Source organism: Carassius gibelio, chromosome B5 (assembly GCF_023724105.1).
Source record: "Carassius gibelio isolate Cgi1373 ecotype wild population from Czech Republic chromosome B5, carGib1.2-hapl.c, whole genome shotgun sequence".
Lineage (NCBI taxonomy): Eukaryota > Metazoa > Chordata > Actinopteri > Cypriniformes > Cyprinidae > Carassius > Carassius gibelio.
Window position 1 is genome coordinate 19999784 of NC_068400.1, and position 21194 is coordinate 20020977.

Consider the following 21194-nt stretch of genomic DNA (forward strand, 5'->3'; position numbering starts at 1 on the left):
TGTGCTCTACAGCGTCACAGATGAGGAGGGGAAGATTGGAGCCGAGGGACATAAGTATTTAGCAGTTTTTCTTGCGAAGCTACTGCAGGTTTCAATTTTGCTGTTGATTTCCATATTAAACAAAAAGAAAAGTAAAATCCTAAACTGGTAGATATTTCACCCATTTCAAATGGGCTCCGTTCAAGTAACCCTGGGAAAAAAGTTAAAGAAAGCTTTGGGATATTTTGCCTTTTTAATGACAAGGTCATTAAAAGTCATGCACGCTGCAAATAACCTCATGCAGTAGTTATGGTAAACCATCCAAGCACTTTTATTCATTAATATTCATAAATACACACAGCAGCTTCATTAGAGAAGGTCTCTTGTTTCCTCTTCAGTTTTTGAATGTGGAGTATTTATAAGGAGAGCCTTTTGCAAGACACAGGAAGCAGAGGTCTGCCACAGATACCTACGCTCACCTGCTAAAGGAAAAAAATGAGTTATGTGGAATTGATTATCAACTTATAGATATATTTATTTATATATTTATATTTCTTATTTTCTCTCTCGTTCCGTTTATCGGTCTCTAGGTTTCTCTCACTCTCTCACACGCCTGTATTTGATGTATTTGGATTTTTTTCCTCTCGCTCTCCTTTTATGGATTTATACAATGTAACAAAAGGTGACAGACCTGAAATTACAATCACCAAAAAAAGAAAAAAAAAAAAGAACAAAATTAGAGAGAGCTGTGTTTTTTGCCCACCGTCATTGGCAGTTACAGCACAGAGGACATTGTCTGCGTTGTGGTGGGATATCATCAAAGAGGAGGTGGTGGAGGCTCCTTGCCTGTGGAGCTCTCCTTCAGGTTGAGGCTCTCCAGAGCCACATCTAAAGGCATGATGTCCACGCAGCCCATGGCGCCGAAGTCAGCAAAGTCTCGCCTTTCGTCCTCGTCGGAAGACGAGCTCTCTTCTCGCATTAGTGTGGACAGCAGCAGCTCCTGCACGAACAGGCTGCGGTCCGCGCGCTCGCTCTCCAGCAACTGCCGTTCTGCCTCGGACATCTTCGGCTCGTTCAACCTGGTGAAATTAGATGGACAAATACTAAACTAGAAATCTAGAAACTAGAAAGTATAATAAATGATAAGACACTTGTTCTGTCCTTATATAAGGAGGTGTACATTTTAAATAAATTAAAGTGCACATAAACACACACAAAACTCAAGTACAAACGGAGGGAGGGATTCTAGCGGCGTAGTCTACGCATAGGCTACGGTGTAGGTCCGATGCAGAAGTATAAATCAGCCTTAAACCTTTAATAATACATAAACAACCTTAAGTGTATGGTTAAGTCCGAGCCATACCGTGAGAGAAGAAACTGGGAGCTGTGGGAGGCCAGCGGGTTGCTCTCAGTCATGGCTGTGTTTGTGGCGGTGCTGGGTGGCGGGATGCTGGCGCTGATGTTGCTAGGGTTGCTGCGTTGGCGTGTAGCGTTACGTGCCGTCTCCAGTTGTTGGCGTGCTGCCTGTGCCTGCTGGCGCTCCAGCTGAAGCTGCATTTGCAGCTGCTGCAGCTGCGAGGCCGAGGGGCCAGAAGAGTTGAGCTGTCCCCCCGCGGAGCGCCGCACACCTGACAGCTGAGAGAGCAACTCTGGTGATGTAGACACAATCAGAAAGACGGCAAAAAAAGAGTGTGTGAGAAGACATTCAAAACAGCACTTGCATCAACAAAATTAAAGTCCATAAGCCAATTAAGTTAAGGTCTGTATTACACACCTGCTATGGGGTCCATGGCTTCCCTATTGCTTGGAGAGTAGGAGGAGCTTTGTGAAGAGGAGAGCCCACCAGTGGAGCTGCTGGTAAAGTGCATGTTAGTCCGGCGTGCCCGCGGACCGCCCAGTCCCCGCCCAGGGTGGAACATCCGACGAACGTGCCGTACGCCGCTGCTCTCATCGTGCACACACTGGTTAAGGAATAACTGGTTGAGAATGTCACTACACACACATCACCTCTCATAATGAATCATCTAACATAATTTAAGGTTTGAGTCTGTTAATGTGTTGTGATTTGATTAACTTTTTTGCTCCACACTTTTTCCATCACTAAATCACTTTCACTGTTAAAACAGAGAGTTCACCCAAAAATTAAACTTCTGTTATTAATTACTCACCCTCATGTCACTCCAAACCCGGGAGGACCTTCGTTTATTCTCAGATTAAGATATTTTTGATACATCCCTGGAGCTCTCTGACCCTCCCATAGACAGCAAGGATCCTTACACGATTAAGGTTTAGAAACATAGCAATGACATAGTTCAAATAATCCATGTGACATCAGTGGTTCAACAGTAATTTTATGAAGCTACAAGAATACTTTTTGTGTGCAGAGAAAACAAACCCTATAGAGCCATTTTGGAGAGAATCCAATGAACGTAAACAACATATGCAACATATGTATACGGAAACATTGTTTACGTTCAGATCAAAGTGTAAACAACGTAAAATTATGGTTGAACCACTGATGTCACATGGATTATTTTAACAATGTCCTTGCTATGTTTCTGAGCCTTGATCTTGTTAGGATTCTTGCTTTCTACGGGTAGGTCAGAGAGCTCTTGGAATTCATCAAAAATATCTTCATTTGTGTTTGAAGATGAATGAAGGTCTTACAAGTTTGGAATGACATGAGGGTAATTAATGACAGAATTTGTATTTTTGGTTGAACTATGCCTTTAAGTAAAGTTTAAAACTGTTAATAAAACAATTCCTGGGCAGTAATACAAAAATGATGCAAAGTTATGCATTTTGTGTCATCAGGTGAACTTTTACTGACAAATATTATGGGTATCTTAGTGAAAGTAACACAGAGGAGTAAACATTGTACTACCAACATTACAATGTAAAGCAGGTTGAAAATAGAATACGGCAAATTAGTATATTAATTTAGAATAAACTAAACTTCATTTAGTCATTTACTTACACTAATGTCAATTCAAAGTGGTCTTTCCTTTCATGGAACACAAAAGCAGACATTCTACTAGGAGACCATACCAAAGACTATAGAATACCCAAGACGTGTCACTCGTATAGTTTTGAATGGGGAAAAATGCAACGATCAATATGGTCGCGCAATTGCAGGAAGCCCCGCCTTCTGAGCAAAAGAGCCAATTGCTAATCGGTAAAGTCAACGCGTCACAGCAGCTGCTGTTAGAAGTCCTGGTAGCAATAGAAACAGTCCCAGTCCTGTTCGGAGATGTGCGTTCAGGACTGTGCATGCTGATCTAGCCAGTAAAAAAAAGCTTTTTATAACTATTTGAGCAAAAGTAACAACATTTATGACACAGTTGTCAGATTTCACTGGTGATTTTCACTGGTGACGCAATGTATTTTGTTTAAAGCACTATATAAATAAAGGTGATTGATTGATTTCAAAAATAAAATTTAATCGTAAGCTTAGTGAACAGTTTTGGAGAATTTGATGTTTCCCCATTCAAAGTGATAGGAGTTGCACTTAAATGACCAAGAGGCATTTCAAAGATGGCCGCCGAGTAACATGACTTGCCTTGAAGAAACTTTGACTATACTGGCCACAATTGTTTATAGATTTATGATGAGCTGTGACTGAATTGTTCAAGATCAAATATGACACAAAGACACCACTGAAGTAATATAATAATGATTTAAAACTCAAATTTAAATTCACTGACAATCTTCAGTTCCAGTGAGCTTTCATACTCTGCAACAAGATCAAGAACTGAAGCTTGATGTGCGAATCACAGCCCAGTTTGTGAACAAATCATTCAGTAAGGTTTTGTAAAGATCTAATTCAAAATAATTCGATGAATCAGACATTGGAATTCTTTTGGAAGCTTTCCACATTCATTGCAATTGCACAGAAAAGAGCAACCATAACTACTCTTTGAAATATTTTTTGTAATACATAGAAGTAAAAACAAAGGTTTGGAGTGACATGAATAAATGGCAGAATTTTAGGTTCTGTGAGAAAAATCTTTATATTTCTTAAAGATGTACGGACACGAAACCTCAATAAACCTTTGTAAGGTTATCTCTGACGTGACTTGAACACATGGGCCTCAGTCATTATACATGAGCAGAACCAATGTGTGTAAACTGTTCTTACGTAAAGAATAAATTGAAGACTGAATGGAAGGGTTTTATGAAAGAAGTCCATTATACAAATACACATTAGGTTCAGATAAAAGGATATTAAATCTCTAGGTGCTCTGTGTTCAAGTGTGAGATGAGCAGCAAAGTCATCTGTCACATGATTGGGGTCGCCACCAGGCAAAGCTGCACAGATTGGGCAAATCTGTAACAGAGAATAGATATATATTAATAATGAATTAATGTAACCTCAGATTAGATGGACATGCTCATTCATGGTTGCATTATTTTCATTATTACAGCTTATCATTACTAGTCCAAATCCCACACCTAATTCAGTCTGAAACAAGTCTAAAGGGTGGATTCACACAGAGTGTAAAATGAACATAATGCATTGCTATGGAGTCCTCAAAAAAGTGGGTTAGGCACAAAAGGTTTGTTGTTATGCAGCATGGGCTTTATTAAAAAATAGATTATAGTAATAACACTGGAAAACCAAATCTTTGTGGTCATGTGTCTGTAACCAGCAGAACATGCAGACAAGGAGCTGCTGATATTCTTATAATTGAAAGACAAATATATTAATGTAGTAATATTACATTTTGCTCAGAAAAACTATGTTAAAAAATTAAAAATAAATAAAAATCTGACCTGACTGACTGTACATACAAATTCATTACGGTAATTGGTATCGAATCAAATTGAGATGAAAACTAAATCAAATCCTAAAATTTGTAGTACCCAGTTCCCAGCCCTACTGTACAGTAGTCATCATGGGATAAAATCATGTCATAATCAGACACAGAGAGACTCTGTGATGCACGATAAAAGGTTTCTTTACCAATTGCAACAGTTACACTGTGCAAACCAGGGATTCTATTTCTGAAATTGTTTCTATTATCTCACATACAGATTATGTGATTTTTGTCGTAAAATGATTTAATTTAAATTTAGTTTATTATTTTTTTTGTTTGTTTTTTTAATATCATTGAGCATGACTCAGATTATCTCTGAAAGAAAATAAAACTTTCTAAGTCAAAGCTGTGAACTCCATATAAAGACCATCAGTAAATACGTACAGTTAATTTTTAAATGGTTTAGTTTTTACTGATTCATATTTTCTAGTGCAAAACAGCAAACATGCTCCTTTTGTTTGATTTTGCTGCGTCTAGTGTTGTCACTGGAACCTAATCACATCCCATTTAGTTATGAGACTAATTAAACACACAATTTTAGCAAAGACAGCATGTGTACTCACCACCTCTGTAGAGGTCTCTGCATGCTCTGAGGTCACGTGCTCCTGTAGAGATGTTTCTGTGTAGCCCATTTTACCACAGTAAGGACAAGTAAATGACTGAGGCTGCTCTACTGAGAATGCCTCCCCCCCATAATACAAGTCTGCAGAGAGTTCAGATAAAAGTCAATCACAATCTCTTCATTTACCATCACCAGCATTACTAAGATCAGGGTTCAACTGTCAGGATGGTCTGTTCATATTCTGTAATGTTTTGAATGTTTTTAAGAAACATTTTCTCGTAAGGCTGTACGATATATAAAAAAAAAACTCACACTGCGATATTTAGTTTTTGTAATTGAAATACCGCTAGTTATATTTTATATAATATATATATATATATATATATATATATATATATATATATATATATTTTTTTTTTTTTTTTTTTTTTTTTTACTTATATATATTATTGATACAAAATATATTAAATAATATATTGTAATGCTGTAACTTCTGAAATATATATATATATATATATTTTTTTTTATTATTAATACTTATTAATTAATGATAGGTAACAATTGATAGCCTGAATGCACTGTAAATCGCTTTGGATAAAAGCATCTGCTAAATGCATAAATTAAAATAAATTACAAAATATATTAAATCATTTATTGTAAATGCTGTAACTTCTGAAAGGTATAAAATATTCTTACAATTAAATTAAATTTATTTTTAAAGATTATATAATTAAATGCACCACATAAATTCCAATACTAATATTTATGTTTTAATTTTTTAAACATTCAACCATCTAGCTTTTTTGTTTTTGTTGTTGCAAAGTATGCATACAAATAACAGAGCAGTTGAGCCATTTAAAAAATGAAGTGATAAAGAGTGAAAATGATGACATTATTGGCATCACAGCTTACCAAAGTCTACCCTGGTTAGTATGCACTGCATTGGGTGCTCCGTGGTGTGTCTAGTTGTTGTGGCTCCACTTTCGTAGCAAGATGCACAAAGGTCGTAGTCGTAGCAAATTAAACACTTGTATCGGCGCCCTCTGAAGTTCCCTTTTAAACATGCATCACAGCTCACACCTGTGGGAGAACACAGAGACATTTAACTCCGAACAACAGCAGAAGGCTCTATGAAGACCCCGATCGCATTGATCTCAGACAATGTTTGCCTGGTTAGTTTCTATCCATTCAAAAAAAAAATGTATCCAGTCCTTCTGCACATTGTAAAAAAGCAGATATTTACCATTAACTTCTGAGCAAAACTGATCCAGTGTTGTGATCAAAGTAACAGCTTTTTAGTGATTAGAAAGGGAGTGCTCTTTGTGTGCTTTCTAGGATATATGTAAATCATTCAGATTCAACATTTGCTTTTCAGCCATATACACGCTGAAATTGGGGAATGAAAATCCTCCATATTAATGCGGGATTCACACTCGAAAGAGCAATAGACGGGACAAAAAATGCACAATCTCTAATTTCTTAAGCACACTAATTATTTAACTGGCACCGGGCCTGGATAAAACTATGTTTGAGCAGATTTCATTATCTTTAGCTCATATTTAGGGGAACACATGGAGTTTTATGTGGCAGTGGGTTTTACTAGGCTATACTTGGATATAGTTGGAAAAATAGAAGAGAAAACCAGACCCCTGCTAAAAACATTGAAACATTTGAACAAATATTCTCATCAGGTGTGAACCTACTCCAATTCATTAGAGCCAAATTAAAAAAACATCTCTTTATATCAATCAACACAACACCCCAAAATGACTACAGAACTAGAACAAGCAAGAATGAATCTTTCTGTAACCAGAAGCAGATTTAAAACACTAAACTCTTAGATTAGAGTAGGCAAAGCCTGTTTAGTAAAGTTAAATGTAATACTGCAAGATTGCAAATAAAGGCTCCAGCACAACTTGCATACGTTTACTATGCACAGTGAGAGTTTGATAGCTCCACCCCCTTTTGGCTACTGATGTTTAAACAACTTCACAGAACAGTATAAACAACATGGGTCATTATATATTTTGTCAAATTATTAATATCTCTAACCTACTGTGTCTGCTCATTTTTTCAAACTATAGAAAGTGAATGGGTACAGTCAGCTGTTTGGTTAATAATATTCTTCAAAATTTTTATTGTCAAGCTGTTTTACATACACAACCCCGAAGAAATGCTTCTGATCAACTGAAGGTGAAGCCCAAACCCCAAATTATACAGGGCTTTTTTTTTTTAGAATGATTAGTCAATTATTATATTATGGGTAGCATGTGAATTAGGATGCATCGTCAAGTCTTATTTGCATCCAAAAGAATGAGACATAAGCAAAGCAGACAAAAGCTTCTGACAAACTGCTGCCATGCTGGGAGAATTAATCCCAGATTCAGATAATGAAATGTTTGCTTGTAAAATTGAATCAGATAGCCTCTTAGTTCCCAAGAGGAAATATGTAGCCTAAGAGATTTTCATTGTTCAGTACTGACCACACTGTTAGTCTGATATTGTGGTTTCACATATATCTGGGTTAGAAATGAGGTTTGGGGAGTTATAACTAGCATTTTCCTTTCTAACCTGCCAAATGACCTCTGCTGCCTTTTCACAGTAAAGTCCTGCAAACAAACCAAACTACAGATTCAAACTAAACCACAAGATGAAGATCTCCATTTGCTCCAACTGAAAAATGTGGAATTGGCTTTCTATGCATTTCAGTTTCCTTTTTTTCATTGACAACAAAGTAAAAAAAAATCGAATAACTTTAGATGTTCCCAACGTCTCTGACTCCAAGCTCCCCCATTGTCTACCACAATATCTGAAGGCCCGACACTACTAGTTTCTGTAAAATTAAACTTGAGGATTCCAAAAGTGTTTTTCAGGTTTTTAAACAATGAATTTACAAAAAGTATTTTAGAGCTTGGCATAACTGAATATATACATTTAGTGTAAGGGGTGGAATGGTACAACTTACTCGTGGTTCGGTTTGTATCACAGTTTTAGAGTCATTGTTTCAGTACGGTTCAGTATGTGCTATGTTTAGGAAAAATCAATACTGTTAAATACTAATTTTTTTAGGTAGGTCTAACATTAGTTTTTAGGTACAGAAATTGAATAAAGAAATCAAATGTAAAACAGCATTGCATATATGCTACGGAAATATGCTAGAGCTAGGCACGGCTCCAAACTACCTCTGATTGGCTGTTGGGTTCAAGAAATCAACAGATATGTCTGTGACTGGCTACACTGGTCAACACTGCTCAACGCTTTGAAACAGAAACTAATCTCCAAAGTGCAAATGCACTGGATAGTTTGCCAAATCTGCAACAAAATGCCATTATTACAGCTTTAACTGAGAGTGATATTGATTTTGTTGGAGGGTGCTTTGAAAAAAAAATTTAATAAATAGATTTCTCGATTGTAATGGATTCTAATTTTAATGAACCAATATCTATTCTTAAATCCCAGGCGATTAGGTTTTCAGTTGACCCGTACATATACTGTACCTCCCATCAAATAAATCACAATGGGGTAAAATTTGTGAGGTGTTACTTTTGATATGAAACAAAGTCTCAGATTTCAAATTATGTCCATTACTTTAGGAAATTCAAACAATAAATACCGTTTTGGCAGTCTTTAATGATGCATTATAGATCGCTGTAGACACCTCAGATCAAGTGAAGTGACAGTGCATGTGAACTGATCATCTCTTTCGCTTTACTAGTGTGTACTCGCCTGTGCATATTCAAAGGCATAGCAAAAGACTCGTTATAGTTTTATTTTTGTTCTGGAGTCTGATGATCCCTCGCTCTCTGCTGTCACACTGGAGCACACTTTCCACCAACTGGACGGGGTTGGAATTACAGTTATAATTTACAATAGATCACCCTCAGTGTAATCGGTCAAAGTGACAGATGGACTTCAGATTTATCTGTCACTGCTAAAAATAATCCATAAATTATGGAAAATGTTCAGTTAAAGCAACCTCTGGTGTGTTTGTATATATATGTGTGTAGAAAGATATATAGACACGATAGTTTTATGATTTTTAATTCAAATCTATAATTTACATATCTTTAAGATACAAAACATAAGATCTAGAATTCACTTAGAAGATAGTGGGAACTCTTCAAAATCCTAAGGGGGTGATAATGTTTATTTTGTCCTATTTCTTACTTTGGAAGTCTGCTAAGGTCTTTCTAGAATTCCCCTTCCATTACAAACTTTTTAAATTGAAATTGTTAGCCAAGAATCATTTTAATCCTGCGTTCTCGTAGTCATGGGTTGTCTAGATCCATCTCTCAAATTTGAAAAACCTTGTATATTTACAAGGTTAATAACAACAACAATAATTCTCCAAGTTGTCCATTAGTGGAAATGTTGCAAAGTTATTTGCAATTTTTGGAAACACAATAAGTCAATTTCTACTGAAACCTGTTTCCGCCACTGAATAAAACTTAAAACAGCTAGGACTAATTGTGACTTTTTCATCTCACATATACGAGATATAAAGTCTAATTCGGAGTGAAAATTAGATACAAATATCTTTTAACAAGGAAAGTAGGCTATAGACTGTTCAAATGATTTTCAACTTGCTTGAACAATTAAAAATATAAATTTACATTCCATTCAGTAGTAGAAGTCAAAATCACTGAATACATTGTTTAATTTACTGCATTTAAACATAAATAGGTCTATGAAGTATGATACTGCAGTACTCCGTTAAAAAATCTCAATGCTGAAAAACCATTTACAGTAACAAAATTTGGATTTGAAATCAAAACAATGGGTAAATGTAGTGTTTGTGCGTCTTCCGGACCACATGCTGACTGCATAAAAACAGCAAGCAGATCATTTGTGAAACAGGCATTAGAAATGCAAAGACAAAAACAGAAGTAAAACAGAAAGGTTTGTGGTCACCGTTCAACTCTTAACCCCTTTCCTTTAAACGCTAAAAGTATTTGGCATGTGAAAGTTTCTGTGACCGTACAAAGTATGAATATTTAATGAGCCAAGGATTGTGCATGAACAGACACCCAGTCTGTTGCCCTTTAACCTTACAGAACTGATTCACACTGTTAGCACGGTAAACTCTCTCAGGGAAGTTGTGCCTTCAAATGTAATCTCTTTAAAACATTACAGCTGTCATCAAAGCCACAAGTCTCTGGCCACTGCATCTCGAGGAAGCAGTGCTGGCGATTCACAGGCAAAAATAGTTTAACTTCTATAAACATGTCACACAATCCACTGGCTAGATGATTATGAAAAGTAGTTTTGAACATTCTTTGTCTGTTGTCTTGTTTTCTTTTAGACTAGTGTTCTAACTTCACTATAGTAGTAACACTGTACACTAATGCTCTTTTTTTAAATATTAGTTAACTAAACTAATGATGAAAAATACTAAAGTATTTATTAATCTCAGTTTATGTTCATTTCAACATTTTACTAATACCTTATTAAAATCAAAAGTTGTAGTTTTAATATTAATGGACCTGACTGAGCTAACAACATTAGCTAACAATGAAAAGTTTTATTTTTTTATTAACTAGCATTAACAAAGATTGCTAAATACCGTAACAAATGGATTGCTCATTGACTCAAAATTAGGCTGTGCAATTAAATCGCAATACATTTTTGATTTCGATTTTGGCCTACAATGATCATGAAAATACAATAATCGAGAGGAAAACGATTATTCTGCCAAATTCCACCTCTTTAGCGGTGCACTTTCACTCCACCATAAAAGCCCAATTTCACATGCAAACCAGTAAAATAATATAACATGACTTTGCAAAGTGGGACGTACTTGATTTAATTTGATTCAATTTATTAATGTTTTTAAAAGTGCAAAAAAGAACGTGCTGCTCCTCGGGAGACATGTAAAGTCATCTTGTAACTCAAGGTGCGTGCCTACACAGTCAGATACACACAAAAACGTCAGAATGGGTCACTTAGTGATAATTCACACAAACCTCCATCATTTATTTAATAAAAGTTAATGTGAATGAAATATAAATACGTGTGTAACAGTAAATTGGATCAGTAGAGACGGGTATCGTTTACCTTTTATCATTATTGATACTGATACTGCTTATCGATACCGATACTTATCGATACTGTTATCGATACTATTTGGTGCAAAAAATATGAAGTGAAAAGTTGCTGAAAATTAGAAAAAGTTATTACTGCTGAATTTCTTCATTCAAGAGCAGTGAGCAGTGACACTCTTTGAGTCTTAATTTATTAACATTAAATGAATAGTTCACCCAAGTGAAAATTGTGTCATCATTTACTCACTCTCAATTTGTTTTAAACCTGAAAAAGTTTCTTTCTTCTGTTGAACATGAAAGGTTATTTTGAAGAATGTGGCAAACTAAACAGTTGCTGGGTTTTTTTTCTACTATTAAAGTCAGAGGGGACTAGCAACTGTTTGGTTACCCGCAATCTTCTAAATATATTTAGTTTTCAGCACAAGAATAAATAAAAATTAATACTTAATTAATACAACATGACTGAGGAAATAATGACAATATACATTTTTGGGTGAATTGTCCCTTTAATGAAAAGCGGAAGAATGTTTAGTACGGTCCTTTTAAGAGGTGCAAGCATCTGTTTTTCTCTCAACGGTTTACTTTCACTTTAGACATTAACTGTATTTATATGTAAACCTTGTGTGTTTTTGACAGTATTAGTGCAATCAGATGATAACCAAGATAATTAAGTAATAAGGTTCGGGTGTATGAGCTTCGGGTGTATGAGCTCTGTATAAGATCTGAATAATATTAGAACAGCATGCAATGAAACCATTAACCACAAGGCTTTTAAGCACACAGAAATAACATACTTTTGTGACTGCATATAAGTCTTGTGAGTGTAACTCTACCAAATCATCATTTGATGTGAATGTGTCTCACAAGTTTCAGTTTGAGCTGGAGCCTCATGACATAATACAGCGCATTGAGGTAGATGTTGTGCTTTGTTAGTAAACGTTACATTATATTACTTGTGTTGCCCTCCTTTGTTCACTATTACTCTACTGCATAAATTTCACCGGACACTGTTGTCGCTTAGTTTTATATACTGTTATCGACCCAATTACGTACTGATTAAAAAAATACCAGTTCTAGGTACCCATCCCTACCAGAGTAACAGAGCAAAGGTAATGCCAAGAACCTGTCTGCGCTGTAGTGAGCACGTCTCCCGAGAGAATCAAAACAGGTGAGCTCGAGGGCCTTCCTTCATTCACTTACTTATTTCAGTTCTTACTCGGAGCAAAATGCAGCCTTTAACACTGGTGCCATGACCCAGATGAGGCAGTGTGATGAGCATTGGACAGGGAAGCTGCAGGATGTTTTAAATCAAATTTAGGACTTTTTAAGGACCTGCAAAAAACCCTGATTGGAATAAGCTAATGCATCCTAACACGTTTACCATTTACTATGCACTCCACACAACAAGACACCTGATTCATTGGGTACTCAGCCTCACGTACCACAAATCCAAATTTTGCTTTATGCAAAAGTGAGGTCGATCATATGACATCTCTTTACGCTTTCAATGAATCATTTATAAAACAACAGTTCCAAATTAACGTTCTGACTTTCCAAATTCAATTCTGTATCAATGTGTTAAAGGGGTCATATGATGCTTTTTTTTTAAGATCATTATTTTGTGTATTTGGTATAACAGAATGTTGTATGCTTTAATGTAGTAAAAAACAAACAAACAAACAAACAAACAAAAAAACAAATACTGTACATTATTGTAGGTCCTCTATATGCCCTGCCTCTCTCAAAAGCATAGTTTTCTGCAAAGTCCCTCCATCTGACAAGCGCGGTCTGCTCTGATTGGCCAACTGACCCAGTGCATTGTGATTGGCTGAATGCCACATGCACTCGTCGGAAATGTAATGCCCCCTTCCATAATCGCTAGCTTCATCTTTCAAAATGAATGTAAATAATGTCCTTAGTTTTACCATCAGTTCAAGCTCAAAAGTGAAACAGAGTCGCGTGACAGACACAGTGATGAAGCTCATGTGTTTGCAGTATACAAGCCACAGACGGTTTAGACAGCTGACAGTGACCCTGTCTCTCACTCTCTCTCTGTGCGCGCACACAAACTGGACGCGCAAAACTCTGCATTTGAACATTCAATAGCAAATACTTAAACTAATTACAAGACGTAAACGTACTTACAGTATCGGATTCATAAGAACCAGAAGTACTCCTCTCCTAGGTTCACAAAACAGTAGTCCATAAAATGTGTTGCTGTTAGGGCCGTGCAAAAAATCGAATGCGATTTTCATGCGCATCTCATCAGTAAAGACGCTCCTGTAATTAGAAGTATATCTCCAGCATGTGCGTTCAGATCAGGGTTGGCAGGTTTTCACAACAAATCCTGCCCTATTCCTCAAAAATAGACCAATCGTGTTTCCAGGAGGTTCCCTGATAAAAATTGCTACCCGGAGTTAAAATATAAGTTTTTTGGCAGGGTTGCCTTGGTAAAATTCGCATTTTAGGGGCTAAATATTACGTTATTGGTATGATCGCTTCGACCTGTAGACATGAAAAGCAACCACAGATTTGGCAACACTGATTGGCATTTACTACACAGCCATAATTCACTGACAATCTACTAAAAATGATTTTGAAAACGCAGGCGATTCTTTGTCGATTTTGAAAGTGATTCTATGTTAGTTGTCGGTGGACTGCGGCTGTGTAGTAACTGCCGCTCCACATGAACCAGTGTTGCCTAGTCTGCGGTTGTTTTTCATTTCCGTGGTTTGAAGCAACCCAATACCAATAACGTGATATTTAGCGCCTCAAATGTGAATTTTACCAAGGCAACCCTTCCAAACAATGTATATTTTAACCCCGGGAAGCAATTTTTATCTGGGAACCTCCAGGAAATGCTTTTGGGCTAGTTTTAGACTAGTTTTGAGAAGCAACTGGGCAGGATTTGTTGTGAAAACCTGGCAACCCTGATCTGAACGCATGTGCTGAAGGCACTAATGAGATGCGCATGAAAATCACATCTGATTTTTTCCACAGCCCTAGTTGCTGTTCTGTTCAAGATTCCTAAATCAATTTATTTTCGGGGGGCCAAATAAAGTGCTTTCACCTAGAAACACACAGCATCTCCCTGACATTGCTGCTTCAACACTAACTGCGGTTACTGAAACCACGCCTTCTTTCTTTGCATGAACATTTGGGCAGCAATTCGCAAATATTTCCACATCAAGACGTAGATATGTGGGGGCGTGTTTGAATAAGCCTTTTTAGGGGGGCGTGGCAGAGTCTTAACTTTGATAAAGAATATCTCTTTGGTTTTCAGACTTTAGTCTTTACAACTTCAGGGATCTTATCTATGCACAATCAGCTTGTTACACACCAAAGAGAAAGGAAAACTTGAAATCCCATCATATGTCCCTTAAGTTGATTTAGTTGCTCTAGCTGAATATAGTGCCAGCAGTGGGAGGGTTCAGTTCCCAGAAAATTCCTACACTGACAAAACTTGATAAAAGCAATCCATAGACAGCCCACACTAACTACTGTAATATAGCCTAGAAGAAAAACTGTGTACTCTCATATTAAATTTCATAATTTTGTGTAATATAAAAAGATATATATATACTATTATTTAATTGCTGTTTCTGTTATTATAAAAGTACCAAGGTTTTAATAAGGCCTGACATGACCCCAGACAGCATCTAGGGTTGTGGTTCTCAACCAAGGGTCAGGGGCCACTAGAGGGCCTCAGTAAACTTTCAAGAGGGGTTACTTAAACATATGAATAAATTATTATTGATATATTAACATTTTCTAACTTTAATATAAATTAAATGTCAAAGATCTAAAGTCAATTATCTAAATAAAAAAAAATAAAGAAATTCTACTCAACAAATACAGCTTTTATTGAAGAACAGAGTGCTTGAAACTTATGAAATCATGACATTTCAATAAATTGTTCTTAATTGAATGTATAAACACTCTCAGTTTGTTTACTAAAAAAAGTTTGAAAACAAGCAATTTTAATAATTGCAGCATAAATCATAGACATTTATAAGAGGCTTTAAAATATTGTTCTGGAGAGTGGGATGAACGGATCAAAACAATTGGGCTCGGGTATGAAGTGTGCAAATCTTGAATATTAATAATAATTATTAAGTGTTCCAGGCTGACAAAGGGACCAAAACATATGGTGCAAACATTTGATCAAATCAAGACAATTCTGGCTTATACAAAATCATACTTTCATGTAATGATATAGATTTATTTATTTTACTTTTGTGGACCTAAATCCTATATCCTAAAATTAATATTAACCATTATATTTGTGCTTTTGTGCTTTTAACTCCCTCTCCTCCATCATCTATGTGGATCATATAGATCTTTATTTTTAATAAAACCCAGAATTTCTCAGTTCTGAGCAAAAATGTATGTCTTTGTAAAATAATCACTACATAGAAGACAAACGTGTCAATTTTTTGCAGCTGGCATGTGAATAACCCAAGGGGAACTCCTTAAGTATGGACTTGTCTAGTCATATCTTAAATATCTACTGTATAAAATACCTTCAATCTGAGCAAACCTTAAGCATTAATTACAGAATCCAGATACGTCAGAATAATTCTGCCACTGAGCTTGAACCAAAGAGCTGAGCAGATGCCAAACTATCACCAATTCAGATATTATACCAATAATCATTTGAGGTGTTACACAGCACTAGGATCCTCTTAAAAGATACTCTCAAGCACCGTGTGCTGTTTGCAGAGAAACTAGACGCATATGTAAGCAGTCTTCATTCACAGGCAGGTGACAGTCGCCGTCTTGAAATCTAGTGAGCTGACAACCCAGACAGCATATTTGAGAATCACAGGCACATATGATGCACACATATGCTGTCTTAGATAGGCAGCTCACTATGATTTGAAAAAAAAAAGATTAAGCACTTAACAAATGTATAAAAGAATTATACCTTTAATAACTCACATTGAGTTACTAAGAATTCGGTTCAATTCAGACATAAATAATATAATTAATAATATGTCCTAGGATTAGTTTTGGACATGAACTTAGACATTCTTTGCAGTATCATTTATATTATGGTACATTTCTATAAAAAAGTAAGGTATTATTACCATTTAATATAATCACTATATACTACTATATAAACACAGGACTTTTGATGAGGGTAAAGATTCCCAAAACGTACTGTGGAAATACCATGGTAAAATTCAAAAACATAGATTCAATGGTACGATGTCCAAAAGATTATAATAAAACAGCGGTCATGACTTCATGACAACTATGACAGACTCAATCTGATATTTCATCGCAATGTCAGTGGTACGTTATTCATTTCTTAAGTATTACTATCTTATTAATTTTAAACTGACAGCCCTTACTGAGGTTCTGCCGACTTTTAAGTACACTTAAGTGCACCCAAAGTGACTTTTAACAGGACAAATGTTTCTAAAGCCACATGATCAAGTCCTGAAGTACTGAAATTCCGAATCTCTTCCTTGTATCCAAACGTGCTCGTTTGACTCACTACTGAATATCTTCTTCACAAAGCGAGCGAAATATAATCGAGTTTCCAGAAATAATTGAGTAAGATTGGTAAGCAATCAAAGTTATGGCTTCACTGACACCAGCTAATGCTAAACCCAGACGTGCAAGTCATTCACTTGTGCTGGCCTGAAACATGACATGACTCAAGACGGCTCACATACACACAGAGAGAGAGAGCTCCAGAGCGGTCAGACTGAGCTCCACCACCGCTAAAGCGCCTGAGTCCAGGACCTTGGTCGGCATTCTAGCAGAGAAGGGTAACTTAAAGCAGAAAGCTTTAAAAATAAGCGTCTTAAATCAGGCCCAACCGAAGCCCTGACCTCTCCACGGACTACCTGCGGGAACACACTAACCCTCCGTCCCGCGGCCGAGCGAGCCGCAGCAGGCCCGACCTAGCACACAGGCCCAGCTCAATATCACACCAAGCGGCTCCCAGAAAACGCCCTTTGCGCCACCGAGGCGGTGTAAGCACATAAAAGGTTGCACAATTCACGGCGGCCGCCATGATGAGTCTTTCCCAGTGCTTTTGAATTGAAAACATGGCAACGCCGCGGGTCAGCACTGGCCTACAATTCAAGGCAACGACGCAGCGATCGGCGGTTTTTTCGCACCTACCTTCATGTCGGGACATCCTACAGACAGTGACACAGCCCCTCCACGGGCTCCCTAAAGTCTATGAGTCGGAAAGGTGCCGCTAAAAACGAAATAAAAGTGGGACGCGGTCTTTCTTTCCTATTTTCTCTCTTGAAGATAGATCCGGGGCTTACTTCTCTCCGCTTCCCCCTCCCCGTCTGTCATCGAGCGCTAGTGTGTGTGCGAGACGGAGCGGACGCGGTCTGCCGGCAGGGGGCGCAGCACTCCTCTACTTCTTCTTCTGTGGTGTTTGAAGGGCGGTAAACTCGTGTAGCTCTTGAATGGGGGTTCTGACCGTTCTGACTGATAGCGTTGACATCGCCATCTACTGTAACTGTAACTATTTTTTACGATTCAAAATGCAGAAACAGTGGAGCCGAGCGTATGTGGAATTCATAAACGTGTGAATTCAAGAATACTAATAAAATATAAAACCAAATGGTTTTTATTTGAAGACAGTACAAGCAGTGCTCCAAAAGTTTGTTAGGTTTTAATAAAATAAATAATAATTAAAAAAAGCATTCGAACCGTGTGAGAATGTGAGAGGTTATCATTAAAAATGCCAGAAAATTAAAGTTAGTTCTGAGAAAAAGTCTAGAACGTTTGCTTACAGATGGGTTTGATATTTTATTGCAATGAATCTCAGAAAATTTTAGTCTCTTCAGGCTTAAACTTGCACTTAAATGTTAAATGGGCCCACTGTAGATTGAAACCACAATTTAGAAGAATTGTCTTCACAATTAATAAATCAATAAAAACTATTAAATAAAAACTAAACAAAAAAGTCTTCATTTATTAGCCTACTTATTTGGATTTTTATGAATATGCATAAATGTATATATTCATTTAAGTTTTTAACTAGAACAATTTATCATTTTAATCTGCATTTGCAAGAAATGTTGGTTAAAAACACTGGGAGTATTATATCAACCAGCTATATATATATATATATATATATATATATATATATATATATATATATATATATATATATATATATATATATATATATATATTAGCCTATATTTCATTAATTAATGTCACCCATTCAGAACTTACGCAGTGATCCAGAAACTTTTATTCTTTTTTGCATTCTTTATTTCTGATAGTAATATTCAGTGCTATCTTATTGGCATTTTGACTCCTTATAAGAAACAGGCAGATAAACAAAGTTGTCATATACAAAGTTACCATCAAATAGCCTCCAGTATCATTTTGTTAATTAGACAGCGAGTTTTATCTGTAAAATACAGAACATTAAAAAGACAATTGCAGCAGTTAAGATAACATTCCTACATGCAAAACATAACCCCCTTTATATCCACATTACATTCCTTACATGTGATTATCAGATTATCAAACAGCATTCCCTCATACCATACAATACATGCATGCTTTAAAGAATATTGAATAAGTTAAAAAATCTCCTCCATGTTCTTCCATGTGTGTTTAGATCACAGACTCATTAGTAAAGCGCTGAATTTTGAGATGAATTTAGATAAAAACCAAATTAGTTTTGAATTATTTTAAAGGAAAATTCTTAAATTATACGAGATTATAAAAAGTCTACTAAAATTAAGAACATTTTGGCACAAAGGAGTGTTTTTCATTGCAATTTGTGTGTGAGTGTGTGTGTGTGTGTCAGATAGGCCTAATAGCATGTTCTCAACACAGATTTAAATGAAAGTAAAGAAGAAATCGGCATATCCCTATTTAAACAAAGTACAATATGCTTATTGTCTAAGTTTAGGACACACTGTTTAGTAATATTTTAAAATGTTACATTTGAATGAATTATAAAAAATGGTATATGATAAGGCATTCTCAGTTGAAGCTTATGTAAAGGTTTAGTTCAGTGTCCACATCTTTCTCTACCAGTGACCGATATTATGTAAAAAAAAAAAAAAAAACCTTAACGAAGAAACAAATAAAACGATTTCAATAAAAAGCTGCACAAATGTGATTTATACATCTAAAAAGCAAAATATGTCCTTGAATGTACTATATGATAATTTGGCAATTATCTAAAAAAAGCATGATAATATAAATATTAACTGCCATAGACGTAATGATCATCTGAAGACATTTGGTTCTTCTCATTGCCATCCAATGATGTTCATTCACTGTACAAAATCCGAAGTTACGGACTTATCAAATGTTGGCATGGTATGGCAACTGGCTCACAATGTCACAATGTGGGACGTTTCTATAGACAAACAAGTCCGCATGCAGGAGAACCAAACAAAGCCCATCCGTTCCGTCCTTTATGAGGCCCACTTGCAAAAAGCAACGTTCCTTTGTTGAAGGGAAGAAGTCTTGAGTTCCAGTGAGGCTCAGTGAGGCTCTTCGTTCAGAATCTGAGGCTGTTCAGTGTCCGGCTGATCCTCTGCTGTCTTCTCTTTGATAGAGGACGGACTGCTGTCGGTTTTGTTGCCGTCTGGGTTGCCATGGCTTCCTGCGCTGCCCAATCGAGTTGAAGCTACCACCGCTTTGACCGCTGCCTGTGGAGACACAAACACAGGGGTGTCTATTAGAATTTCAGAACATTAATATTCAAGCATATTCAGCTGTTTTGATTATTATTTGCTGATAAAAACATCATGATATTCCACAAGTAATCCAAATGACTCCAGTACATCAATTAATGTCTTAAGAAGAAAAAGAGCTGCGTGTTTGTGAGAAATAAATCAATTTTAAAGGCGTTTTAACTTTTATGACTCCATAATCCATAATAATGTTTCCTCCAGTAAAAAAAAAAAAAAAAAAAAAGTAAATCCCCTGTTGTCCTTTCACATCAAAATCCACCAACATGTTTGTTTAAAACTGTTCTGGGCTGTTTTTGCTTGTATACAGTGCTTGATCTGTGTCTGTTTCTCTTCTGATACAAACACGCAGCTTTTAATTTCACAGGACATTAACTGATGGACTACAGTCATCTGGATTATGCATGGAGCTTTTGTCTCGTTGTCAGTATCAACTGTTGAGCAAGTTACAGCATATTATGCTTAATTTTTCTAAATCTGTTTCACTGAAGAAAGAAACTCATCTACATCTTGGATGTCCTGAGGGCGAGTAAACTTTTGGCAAAAGTTCATTTTTGGGTGAACTATTCCTTTATGGACACGTGTAAATTCTAAGCCACTAGAAGCATCAAACTTCCTCTGTGAATATGAATATGAAAATCCTCAATTTTGACATTTCTGAGGATATGTGAGTGGAACTTGCTTTTGCACTATGTTTGATAAAGCCTTTTTAATATGTTTCTATGTGGCTACTAAGGTACTCTGGCCCCAGTCAAATGTACATATTTCTATGATATTCTGGTCTTTTTGGTTTATGGTCTAAAGTCTATGGAACCTTTTTTTGCCAGGAGCAATGCTTTGAGGCTTTTATACATGTTTAAGTTCTGAACAAATGTAACAATGTCAACCCTATAAAGCCTGACATATGCATATACTCATATATTATGATAAAGGAGAATATGGAGCTCATGATTGTGCAGAGAAAAAAACACCTCAGTTTTATTCAGTGGGCCAAACTGAGAAAAAAATATAGTGCAGTTGCTAATATTTGTTAGTCCAAAAGGTAAGATGAAACTCTAAAAGCTAATAATGTAAATCAGTGAGATATTTATGATGT

At 36.3% G+C, this 21194-nt stretch overlaps 2 protein-coding genes across 7 annotated transcripts in view; both read right to left on the reverse strand.

Moving 5' to 3' along the window:
• Positions 1-286: 286 nt before the first annotated feature.
• Positions 287-17773, reverse strand: LOC127958035 (E3 ubiquitin-protein ligase KCMF1). 6 transcript variants are annotated; one of them, XR_008153933.1, is made up of 8 exons: positions 17690-17773; positions 6271-6438; positions 5360-5499; positions 4205-4306; positions 1754-1931; positions 1343-1628; positions 743-1058; positions 287-458 (listed from the first exon to the last, which is right to left on the reverse strand). XR_008153933.1 is itself a non-coding variant. In XM_052556816.1 (7 exons), the coding sequence occupies exons 1-7, from the start codon at positions 17551-17553 to the stop codon at positions 797-799; spliced, it is 1152 nt and encodes a 383-aa protein (XP_052412776.1). In that variant the 5' UTR covers positions 17554-17761; the 3' UTR covers positions 287-796. The 6 variants fall into 6 exon arrangements, 2 of the variants coding, with proteins under 2 accessions (XP_052412776.1, XP_052412775.1); XR_008153936.1 differs by having other exon boundaries at positions 17538-17761; XR_008153935.1 differs by having other exon boundaries at positions 287-461; positions 17538-17761.
• An 837-nt stretch (positions 17774-18610) lies between these two features.
• The window catches only part of LOC127957000 (calcium/calmodulin-dependent protein kinase type IV), a 41553-nt gene continuing 38969 nt past the window's right edge, over positions 18611-21194 (reverse strand). Inside the window, exon 12 of the mRNA XM_052555325.1 lies at positions 18611-20056. Within this exon, the coding sequence (XP_052411285.1) occupies positions 19889-20056 (168 nt within the window). The 3' untranslated portion in view covers positions 18611-19888. The remainder of the gene's footprint in view (positions 20057-21194) is intronic.

What these genes read in the sequence shown, in the direction of transcription:
- LOC127958035 (XM_052556815.1), bottom strand. Translation starts at nt 17,720, where the DNA reads ATGACAGACGGGGAGGGGGAAGCGGAGAGAA. An exon ending in GGAGGGGGAAGCGGAGAGAA is followed by an intron (nt 6,439 to 17,689) that starts GTAAGCCCCGGA and finishes GTTCTCCCACAG; the next exon opens with GTGTGAGCTGTGATGCATGT. An exon ending in CAGAGACCTCTACAGAGGTG is followed by an intron (nt 4,307 to 5,359) that starts GTGAGTACACAT and finishes TCTCTGTTACAG; the next exon opens with ATTTGCCCAATCTGTGCAGC.